The 12,375-nt window shown below is 44.7% G+C and overlaps 1 protein-coding gene across 1 annotated transcript in view; it reads left to right on the top strand.

Moving 5' to 3' along the window:
- Positions 1-656: 656 nt before the first annotated feature.
- Positions 657-12,375, top strand: part of LOC128695132 (uncharacterized) — a 32,560-nt gene continuing 20,841 nt past the window's right edge. Inside the window, exons 1-2 of the mRNA XM_070091395.1 lie at positions 657-789; positions 1,887-5,170. Of these exons, the coding sequence (XP_069947496.1) occupies positions 2,316-5,170 (2,855 nt within the window). The 5' untranslated portion in view covers positions 657-789; positions 1,887-2,315. The remainder of the gene's footprint in view (positions 790-1,886; positions 5,171-12,375) is intronic.

The following is a 12,375-nucleotide window of genomic DNA, read 5'->3' as shown; positions in this document are numbered from 1 at the left end:
ACTCTGCCTGAGCAGGGGTGTGTAAGTGTACTCTGCCTGAGCAGGGGTGTGTAAGTGCACTCTGCCTGAGCAGGGGTGTGTAAGTGCACTCTGCCTGAGCAGGGGTGTGTAAGTGCACTCTGCCTGAGCAGGGGTGTGTAAGTATACTCTGCCTGAGCAGGGGTGTGTAAGTGCACTCTGCCTGAGCAGGGGTGTGTAAGTGTACTCTGCCTGAGCAGGGGTGTGTAAGTGTACTCTGCCTGAGCAGGGGTGTGTAAGTGCACTCTGCCTGAGCAGGGGTGTGTAAGTGCACTCTGCCTGAGCAGGGGTGTGTAAGTGCACTCTGCCTGAGCAGGGGTGTGTAAGTGCACTCTGCCTGAGCAGGGGTGTATAAGTGCACTCTGCCTGAGCAGGGGTCTGTAAGTGCACTCTGCCTGAGCAGGAGTGTGAGTGTACTCTGCATGAGCACGGGTGTGAGTGCACTCTGCCTGAGCAGGGGTGTAAGTGCACTCTGCCTGAGCAGGGGTGTAAGTGCACTCTGCCTGAGCAGGGGTGTAAGTGCACTCTGCCTGAGCAGGGGTGTAAGTGCACTCTGCCTCAGCAAGGGTGTGAGTGCACTCACTTATGTGGTTTAAGAGGAAACGGGAATACAGTCAGTATAAACTGATAACAACACTCGAGAAGTTCTGATGTTGTTCACTGTGGAAAATCCTCAGTCATCCGCTCGTGCTGCAGGGAGAGTGAACCTAGTAGTGACCAGTGAAGAGGCAGGGCCAGGAGCTATTACTCGACCCCTGCAACCACAGTTAGGTGAGTGTCCTGCTGTGCTGTTAGGAAATTTATGAACAATTATCGTATTTATAGGTAATCGAGAAATCCGTAAAAAAGAATTATACAACACCTACGAACTTCATATGAAATTCAAAATTCAAAATTTTTATTTCTTTGTGTAGTATACAAACTGCAGTTTATATATAATAATGGCTTGTTAGGCACAAAGAAAGCCACTAGTATGCTTGGACATTTCGGGTAGGTAATAAAGTTTGATCCGAGGAACGGAAGGGTTGTTCTAATTCCTTTGATTAAGACCATTTCTTCATACATAGCTTTAAAAGAACATGCAAGACAAAGGTGAGGAGAGTAGGAGGCAGTGAACCAGGAAGACGCAGCCACAAATAGCAGCGAGAACATTCCTGTCTCTGCATCTCTGTCTATCATGTATTCTTTAATCATTGCTAATATCTTGTCTGACACTCCTGTCTTGCTCTTCAGTTTACACAACGAGTCTTCATTCACTAAACATGGTTTGCATCCCCTTCCGTGAAATACTTGTTGAGGATCCTGGTTTGTGGTGTCATGCTTCTTATCCGTCTCCTTGGAAGACAGGAATGACAGCAGTCATTTGGTAAGTATCTGGGACATCTGCGTCTAGTTCTATAGTGAAGACTTTCTATAGCCAGCACTTTGCTTCTTAGTGTCGACACCTCTTTCAGTATCCAAAGTGATGCTATGTTGGATACAATTGTTTTTAAGAGAACAGTTCTGCCCAAAAATCTCTCAACCTCCTTGCTTATTGCTTGGAGATTTGCTGGTTACTTGTGGCTTGTTCTCTTCCTTTCTGTTTCTATTACTGTCTCTTGTTTGATTATGAAAACACACTGAAAAAAATCAGTTCTTTGCATATGTACTTATTATTTTCAGTAAGTAGGTCCTCATCTCCGCCTCTGCAGCTTTGGTGGTACTCGTGTGGTCCACGAGCGTAGGATTAAAGGTAGTCAGTTATTATTCTTCTGTTTACCTCTGGGTTTTTTTTTATGGTATAGGCTGTACTATGTATGTGTACGTGATAACATCTTACATGAAAACCACATGTCATAAGGACATAATTCTATAAATATTTATTTCAGTAAACACGAGCACAGGCAAGATCAACAGAAGAACTTCCTTGCACCGGAGCATCGCCCAGACAAATAAGAGAGAATACACTTCATTCGTGAGGGATGACAGGTGTTGCCCACATAATAATGATAGGTGTTGCCCACTTAAGGATGACAGGTGTTGCCCACATAACGATGAAAGGTGTTACCTACATAATGAAATGATCTGAAGCATCGACGACTACCATACCGCCTGACAAAAGGAAAAAAAATAACGTGTGTTTATATATAGGCATAAGATTGCCTCCTGGTTAATATGCCACTGAGTAATATATATTTATAATGTACACTTGTGGCAACAACGTCTAGATACTTATGGAACAAACAGGCGAGCGGATAAGTTGCAGAACTCTCTTGTGCTGTGGAGTCCGGCTGGATTAAACTGAATAAGTTACAGAAATGGCGCAGAATCGTCGAGGTAAAATTTACGCGGAAGACCACAACATCTGTAGAATTTACAAAGCTCACGTCTGTGAGGCTCGTGTTGTCCTGCAGAACATCCTCAGGTGGGGATGCACCAAGAGTCCCTCTCAGTCTTTTGAGGAGTACCTTATCCATAATGTGGGTCTCTCTCGTACCACGTACAACAAAAAATTTAACAGAGGCCAAAGGCAAAAGATTCGATCCAATCCCGCTGGCGATACATTTGATATATCGCTACTTTACAAGATAATACAAGTCGCGTGTCACTCTTTAGCTCCAGAGAATGAAGATAAGTGGCTTAAGGAAGACGTCACACAGCTAGAATATTTATTAACTTGTATAAAGAATTCTCGCAATGACCTGGTTCACGGAGAATTTTTTGCTACCAAGATGGAAATGGTACAAAAGATAGAAAGCTTAAGAAACCTCTTAATAAAAACTATGAAAATTGGTGGTTATCTTTACGGCGTTGATATCACTGAAGTCAGTGATCTCACACGAGAACTAAACAGCAACCTCAACACCATAAGAGACCAGTCCTTCACTGTGGACGATATTAATCAATACAGACACTCACTGTTGTTTGACAACCTCCGAGCAATACTTTGTGTTGATGGCGTCCAGGAATTAAAAGAAACTTACAGTAAGAAAATTTACGTCAATCCTGTCTCATTCCTAGATGACAGTGAATGTTTTCTCCAAGTAAAAGCAGTATTCATTTGCCTTCTCCTTAAACATAACGATAACAAGAGATGCTCGATAGTTAAGTACGAAGATCTATTGGAGTACAGTGACTCGACTGCTAATGTGGCTCCAGTAGGCGAGGAGATGCCTTCCATGTTGCTTGTTGAAGGATGTGTGGGTAGTGGCAAGACAACCTTACTTAAGCTTCTCATCTCTGAGTGGGTCGCTTGCACCGGCTCCATTAAGGGTCTTTCTGAGTACGACCTCATCCTGCACTTGGAGTGCCGAGACTCCTTCACTGATTCCCTCACAAAGCTGCTAGTGTCTGACATGCCTGAGACAGTATCAAAGGTTCGTAGAAATGACTTACTTCATATTGCATTGAGCCTCAAAATTTTAGTCTTGATAGATGGGTTAGACGAACTCAATATGTCATCAGAGAATTTCCTTAGCGAAATCCTCCATATCATGACTTCTACAAATATATCTTTAGTATGTACAACGAGACCAGAGAAGATCAAAGATATCCAAAAGATGGCTTCGGGTAAAGTGAAAATCGTACACTTAAAAATACTTGGAATTCCTCATGAGAAGAGGGAGGATTTTTTGGGAGTATACCACGAGGAGCTGAAACAGAGAGGCCTGAGTCAGCAAGACACAAAGTCACTGATACAGTACATAAACCAAGCACCAACTCACGTGCAAGGTTTTCTCAGCAGTCCTCTGAACCTTGTGCTTCTAGTGTTTATCTGGGCCAGAGCACACGAGAGGATTAGTCGTGTAACTTCCAGCACAACGCTGTATATAGAGATACACAATCTTCTGAAGGAGAAGTTGTATGAAAGACTGAAACACAACCCCGTATCGCAACATTTGACACTCACAGAGATTGAAGAGAAGTGCCAACACTTCTTGAGTGCCATATATCAAGAAGCACTAAATTCCCTGAGTAGGGGCGAGGTTTATCTGGATTTGAAAATTACTCGCAAACTAAAGGATCTGTGTTCCAAGTTGGGTCTCCCTTCAGAGGAATTATTTTCAGCCTTTTTGACACTTAGGTCAATCAAAACTCCATCTGGGCTCGTGAGTGAGCTACATTTTCCACATAAAGGAATTCATGACTTTTATGCAGCCAACTGGGTGGCATCATTGATTACAGAAACTCCTTTCACAGGAGATGATGAATTTATGAATGAACTTAACATCTTTTTCCGTCAAATGAAAGTACCAGATTACCATAGTCGCCAAGTAAAGTTGTTATTAACTGAGCTAGGGAAGCCGCGTACCATACGTAGTGTTCTTGAAGAACTTCACCAAGGTTGCAAAAATACCTTGGATAACAGCAAATATCGAAATGTTCTCTATAATTTAGCTGGTCTTGTGAAAATTCTAATTCCTGACGGAATGGAGAAGTACGCCAGGGAGATCGTCGAGCTTCTGAAGGAGTCGGCAAACACGCCATTTGATTATCTAGTAAATATGCTGAAGGAGGCTGACTTTGACATAAATCTGGCAAAAGAAATCTCGAAATATGTTCCAAAGTTTTACTGGACTGTAACAGATGAGCATGTACAGGCAGCCACCAGACTTTTATGCTATGATTGTCCCTACCAGCTAACCATCGACATCTCTGGTGACCCAAGCAAGGTGGTGGAGCTAGACAGCTTACTGGAGGTGGTGTCCGGCTGCAGCTGTTCAGTAACTCTGTACCTCCATTATCACTGGCGATATCCACGTTCTGGCCTCTCCGACACCTTCCTCCGCCACCTAAGGACAGAACTATCTCTGGCAAGCACGTCACACAGTGATGCTGGTGCATCACGAGATGACCTACACATACCAGCACATGATGCCTCAGGTCAGGGGTCACAGGATGACCTGCTTACACTAAGCTATGATCCCATGGATCAAGGGTCACGTGATGACCTACACATACCAGCCCATGATGCCTTAGGTCAGTGGTCACATGACGACCTGCGCACACCACCCTCTCCTATCATAAGGTCGCATGATGACTCGCACACTCCTGATGCTGCAGCGACTTCTGTCAAGTCAAAGACTGACCTAACAGCGTTGCATACTCACTCCAGGGATGACCTCTTCTCGGGTCAAAAGTCAGCCGTTGATCAGCCACCCCAACGAGTAAGGTTAGTCTTATTCCATACACTGAATTATTATTATTATTATTATTATTATTATTATTATTATTATTATTATTATTATTATTATTATTATTTTTATTATTATTATTAAACTGAGCTGTCAACGTGTTACAAGGTCTCTGTTCTCCGGTAAGAATGTTGTTTCAACTGAGTTACTGTTCATGCATTTCTTTCCGAGTTAACAGTCTAAAACAGTTAATAATTCTTATCCTCGGTTAGATTTTGTTAACGAATATTAACCTGTACGTATTTACCAAATTTTAGGCAGTAGGTTGGTAGACAGCAGCCGCCCAGGGAGGTACTACCGTCCTGCCAAGTGAGTGTAAAACGAAAGCCTGTAATTGTTTTACATGATGGTAGGATTGCTGGTGTCTTTTTTCAGTCTCATAAACATGCAAGACTTCAGGTACGTCTTGCTACTTCTACTTACACTTAGGTCACACTACGCATGTACAAGTGTCGCGTGGGTACTTAATGGAGATGTAGGAGTAAGGAATACACTCGTTGGACGGTTGGTACACGTATATTGGCACAGTTGTGAGGGGAGGGCAGCCCAGCCTACCTGTTCAGTTGTATGCCTGAGGTGGCCCGGTGGTCTGGTGGCTAAAGCTCCCGCTTCACACACGGAGGGCCCGGGTTCGATTCCCGGCGGGTGGAAATTCCGACACGTTTCCTTACACCTATTGTCCTGTTCACCTAGCAGCAAATAGGTACCTGGGTGTTAGTCGACTGGTGTGGGTCGCATCCTGGGGGACAAGATTAAGGACCCCAATGGAAATAAGTTAGACAGCCCTCGATGACGCACTGACTTTCTTGGGTTATCCTGGGTGGCTAACCCTCCGGGGTTAAAAATCCGAACGAAATCTTATCTTATCTTATCTTATGGAGTGAGAGCAAGACCACTCCTACCCTACTCACATGGGTATAGCCTGGTGACGTCACAAACTAGCCACTGAGCCTAGCTGAAGGGATCCTATATATATATATATATATATATATATATATATATATATATATATATATATATATATATACATGGATGATACAACTTACGATATACTACACAAGTAATTTAGTAATCCTACTGACAGAAGCATATATACACACACCCCTCTGGGTTTTCTTAGATTTTCTTAATAGTTCTTGTTCTTGTTCTTGTTTATTTCCTCTTATCTCCAAAGGGAAGTGGAACAGATTTCTTCCTCCGTACGCCATGAGTGTCGTAAGAAGTGACTAAAATGCCAGGAGCAAGGGGTTAGTAACCCTTTCTCCTGTATACATTATTAAAGTTAAAAAGATAAACTTTTGTTTTTCTTTTTGGGCTACCCTGCCTCGGTGGGATACGGCCGGTTTGTTGAAAGAAGATTTACCAAACTGCTTATCAGTTAATATTAGCCTATTTTATTACATATGTTGGGGACGGCTGGGAAATGAAGCAATCATGTTCAATCCAAGGAAGGAGAGAATAGTTTAAGTTCCTATAATCAAGAGTTGTTATATGGATCTTCTGCATTTCTCTTTAGGTCACTATTTCCTGAAGCTGCTCGGACAGAGTTATTATGTAAATTCTTCAACATTAATGCTTGACGAAATAAAAACACACTGACAACTTCCTTTACGCCAGTTGAGGCCCCAAATTTAATCGTCAGTGGTATTTTAATTATGGTGTACAGTGTATACTATTTTATAGTCTTGGAGAGTATACAGCGGCTGAGGGATCGGAAGTAAACCATTCTTGATCCTAGAAAGGGAGAGTGTACCTCCAGTTCACTGAATCAAGAGTACTTCATCAGCATCAAGGAGTTCCTTTGAAGGATACAAGACTTTAGGAAACCGTGTTGATGTCACTCTATACTCTCAGCAGAAGACATGTTATGTGAGTACAGATAGGTACGTCTGTCTGGCTCTCAGCAGACGGAGAATCAAGCCTCCACCACTTCTTGCGCTGAATGACCCATATAGGTTTATCGCTTAACATTTATACACCCAGCGGTCACTCCCTCTGTATGTGTATGTGTACTCACCTAATTGTACTCACCTAATTGTACTCACCTATTTGTGGTTGCAGGGGTCGACTCACAGCTTCTGGACCCGCCTCTTCGCTGGTCGCTACTAGGTCCACTCTCTCCCTGCTCCATGAGCTTTATCGTATCTCTTGTTAAAACTATGTATGCATCCTGCCATCTGTATATCACTTTCCAGATTCTTCCACTTCCTGACAGCTCTGTGACTGAAGAAATACTTCCTAATATCCCTATGACTTACGTGAGTTTTCAGCTTCCAGCTGTGACCCCTTGTTATTGTGTCCCATCTCTGAGATATTCTGTCCCTATCCACTTTGTCAATCCCTCTCAGTATTTTATATGTTGTTATCATGTCTCTCCTGTCCTCCAGTGTCGTCAGGCTGATTTCCCTTCACCTCTCCTTAACTTTAGCTCCGGGATTAGTCTGGCTGCAAACCTTTGCACTTTCTCTAATTTATTGACGCGCTTGACCAGATGTGGGTTCCAAACTGATTCTGTATACTCCAATATGGGCCTGACGTACACGGTGTACAATCCTGAACGACTCCTTATTCAGGTATCGATACGCTATTCTTAGGTTTGCCAGATGCCTAGATGCTGCAACAGTTATTTGGTTGATGTGAGCTTCAGGAAATCTGCCTGGTATTATATTCATCCCAAGACCATTTTCCTTGAGTGAGGGTTTGCAGTCTTTGGCCCCCTAGCCTGTACTCTATCTGCGGTCTTCTTTGGCCTTCCCCAATCTTCATGACTTTGCACTTGGTGGGGGTTAAGCTCCAAGAGCCAGTTGGATCAGGCTTGCAGCCTCACAGATCCGTTTGTAGTCCTACTTGATCCTTATCCACTTGAATTCTCCTCATTAGCTTCACTTCATCTGCAAACAGGGACACTTCTGAATCCTTTCCGTTATGTCATTCATATATACCAGAAACAGCACCGACCCTAGGACTGACCCTTGTGGAACCCCGCTCGACATAAGCGCCAACTCTGACACCTCGTCACATACCATCACTTGTTGTTTCCTTCCTGTCAGGTATTCCCTGATGCTTTCCTGATATTCCTGCCTGCTCCTCTAGCTTTTGTACTAATCTCTTGTTTGGAACTCTGTTGAAAGCCTTCTTACAGTTCAAGAAAATGCAGTCTACTCATCCCTCCCTCTCCTGGCTTAGTTCTGTCACCTTGTCGTGAAACTCCAGTAGGTTTGTGACACAGGATGTCCTCCACCAGTCTTTCCCTGATATGCTTCTCCACGACTGTGTGTGTGTGTGTGTGTGTGTGTACTCATCTAATTGTGGTTGCAGGGGTCGAGACTCTTCACTGATCGCTACTAGGTCCTCTCTCTCTCTGCTTCCTGAGCCATGTCATACCTCTTCTTAAAGCTATGTATGGTTCCCTCCACTACATCACTTGCTAGTCTATTCCACTTCATGACTACTCTATTGCTGAAGAAATACTTCCTAACATCCCTGTGACTCGTCTGAGTCTTCAGCTTCCATTTGTGACCTCTTGTTCTGTGTCCCCTCTCTGGAACATCCTGTCTCTATCCACCTTATCTATTCCACGCAGTATTTTGTATGTCATTATCATGTCTTCCCTGACCCTCCTGTCCTCCAGTGTCGCCAGTCCGATTTCCCTCAACCTTTCTTCGTAGGACATTCCCCTGAGCTCCGGAACTAGCCTTGTTGCAAACCTTTGCACTTTCTCTAATTTCTTGACGTGTTTGACCAGGTGTGAGTTCCAAACTGGAGCTGCATACTCCAGTATGGGTTTGATGTACACAGTGTACAGTGTCTTGAACGATTCCTTACTAAGGTACCAGAACGCTGTTCTCAGGTTTGCCAGGCGCCTGTGTGCTGCAGCAGTTATCTGGTTGATGTGTGCCTCCGGAGACATGCTCGGTGTTATGGTCACCCTAAGATCTTTCTCCTTGAGTGAGGCTTGTAGTCCTTGGCCACCTAGTCTATACTCTGTCTGAGGTCTTATTTGCCCTTCTCCGATCTTCATGACTTTGCACTTGGCAGGGTTGAAATCAAGAAGTCAGTTGCTGGACCACGTGCCCAGCCTGTCCAGGTCTCTTTGAAGTCCTGTCTGGTTCTCATCTGATTTAATTCTCCTCATTAACTTCACATCATCTGCGAGCATGTCATTCACATATACCAGAAATAGCGCTGGTCTTAGGACCGACCCCTGTGGGACCCCGCTCGTCACAGGTGCCCACTGTGATACCTCATCCCGTACCATGACTCGTTGTTGCCTCCCTGTCAGGTATTCTCTGATCCATTGCAATGCCCTTCCTGTTATACGCGCCTGATCCTCTAGTTTCTGCACTAGTCTCTTGTAAGGAACTGTGTCGAAGGTCTTCTTGCAGTCCAAGAAAATGCAGTCAACCCACCCCTCTCTCTCGTGTCGCACTTCTTTAACTTTGTCATAGAACTCCAGAAGATTTGTGACACAGGATTTGCCTTCCATGAATCCGTGATGGTTATCATTTATAATCTTGTTCCGTTCCAGGTGTTCCACCACTCTCCTGATAATCTTCCCCATGACTTTGCATACTATACAGGTCAGTGACACTGGTCTGTAATTTAGGGTCTCTTTTCTGTCTCCTTTTTGTGTGTACTCACCTATTTGTGGTTGCAGGGGTCGAGTCCTAGCTCCTGGCGCCCCGTGTGTGTGTGTGTGTGTGTACTCACCTAGTTGTACTCACCTAGTTGAGGTTGCAGCTCCTGACCCCGCCTCTTCACTGGTCGCTACTAGATCACACTCCCTGAACCGTGAGCTTTATCATACCTCTGCTTAAAGCTATGTATTAATCCTGCCTCCACTACATCGCTTCCCAAACTATTCCACTTCCTGACTACTCTGTGGCAGAAGAAGTACTTCCTAACATCCCTGTGATTCATCTGTGTCTTCAACTTCCAACTGTGTCCCCTTGTTGCTGTGTCCCATCTCTGGAACATCCTGTTTTTGTCCACCTTGTCAATTCCTCTCAGTATTTTGTATGTCGTTATCATGTCCCCCCTATCTCTCCTGTCCTCCAGTGTCGTCAGGTTGATTTCCCTTAACTTCTCGTAGGACATACCTCTTAGCTCTGGGACTAGTCTTTTTGCAAACCTTTGCACTTTCTCTAGTTTCTTTACGTGCTTGGCTAGGTGTGGGTTCCAAACTAGTGCCGCATACTCCAATATGGGCCTAACGTACACGGTGTACAGGGTCCTGAACGATTCCTTTTTAAGATGTCGGAATGCTGTTCTGAGGTTTGCTAGGCGTCCATATGCTGCAGCAGTTATTTGGTTGATGCGCTCTTCAGGAGATGTGCCTGGTGTTATACTCACCCCAAGATCTTTTTCCTTGTGAGTGTGTGTACTCACCTAATTGCTCACCTAATTGTAGTTGCAGGGGTCGAGACTCAGCTCCTGGCTCTGCCTCTTCACTGCTCGCTACTATTTCCTCTCCCTCTCTGCTTCCTGAGCTTTGTCATACCTCTTCTTAAAACTATGTATGGTTCCTGCCTCCACCACTTCACTAGCTAGGCTCTTCCACTTCCTGACGACTCTATGACTGAAGAAATACTTCCGAACGTCCCTGTGACTCGTCTGAGTCTTCAACTTCCAGTTGTGACCCCTTGTCCCTGTGTCCCCTCTCTGGAACATCCTATCTCTGTCCACCTTGTCTATTCCCTGCAGTATCTTGTATGTAGTTATCATGTCTCCCCTGATCCTTCTGTCCTCCAGTGTCGTCAGTCGTGTGTGTGTGTGAGTGTGTGTGTGTAATCACCTATTTGTACTCACCTATTTGTGGTTGCAGGGGTCGATTCACAGCTCCTGGCCCCGCCTCTTCGCTGATTGCTACTAGGTCCTCTCTCTCCCTGCCCCATGAGCTCTATCATACCTCGCCTTAAAACTATGTATGCTTCCTGCCTCCACTACATCCCTTTCTAGGCTATTCCATGGCCTGACTACTCTATGACTGAAGAAATACTTCCTAACATCCCTTTGATTCATCTGAGTCTTCAACTTCCAATTGTGACCTCTTGTGTCTGTGTCCCATCTCTGGAACATCCCGTCTTTGTCCACCTTGTCTATTCCGCGCAGTATTTTATATGTCGTTATCATGTCTCCCCTGACCCTCCTGTCCTCCAGTGTCGTGAAGCCGATTTCCCTCAACCTTTCTTCGTAGGACAATCCCCGTAGCTCTGGGACTAGTCTTGTTGCAAACCTTTGCACTTTCTCTAATTTCTTGACGTGCTTGACTAGGTGTGGATTCCAAACTGGTGCTGCATACTCCAGTATGGGCCTGACGTAGATGGTATACAGAGTCTTAAACGAATCCTTACTGAGGTATCGGAACGCTATCCGTAGGTTTGCCAGGTGCCCGTATGCTGCAGTAGTTATCTGATTGATGTGTGCCTCAGGAGATATGCTCGGTGTTATACTCACCCCCAGATCTTTTTCCTTGAGTGAGGTTTGCAGTCTTTGGCCATCTAAACTACATTGTGTCTGCGGTCTTCTTTGCACTTCCCCAATCTTCATGACTTTGCATTTGGCAGGGTTAAATTCAAGGAGCCAGTTGCTGGACCAGGCTTGTAGCCTGTCCAGGTCTCTTTGTAGTTCTGCCTGATCCTCGTCCGATTTGATTCTTCTCATTAACTTCGCATCATCTGCAAACAAAGACACTTCTGAGTCTATCCCTTCCGTTATGTCGTTCACATATACCAAGAACAGCACAGGTCCTAGGACTGACCCCTGTGGAACCCCGCTTGTCACAGGCGCCCACTCTGACACCTCGTCGCGTACCATGACTCGTTGTTGCCTCCCTGTCAGGTATTCTCTGATCCATTGCAGTGCCTTTCCTGTTATGTGTGCCTGATCCTCTAGCTTTTGCAGTAACCTCTTGTGAGGAACTGTGTCGAAGGCCTTCTTGCAGTCCAAAAATATGCAGTCGATCCACCCCTCTCTCTCTTGTCTTACTTCTGTCACCTTATCATAAAACTCTAGTAGGTTTGTGACACAGGATTTTCCTTCCCTGAAACCGTGCTGGTTGTCAATTATACACTTGTTTCTTTCCAGGTGCCCCACCACTCTCCTCCTGATGATCTTCTCCATGACCTTGCATACTATACACGTTAGTGATACAGGTCTGTAGTTTAGTGCCTCATGTCTGTCT

This window comes from Cherax quadricarinatus, chromosome 35 (assembly GCF_038502225.1).
Source record: "Cherax quadricarinatus isolate ZL_2023a chromosome 35, ASM3850222v1, whole genome shotgun sequence".
NCBI lineage: Eukaryota > Metazoa > Arthropoda > Malacostraca > Decapoda > Parastacidae > Cherax > Cherax quadricarinatus.
Note: the sequence above shows the minus strand (reverse complement) of the source record. Positions and strands in the feature narration are given on the sequence as shown.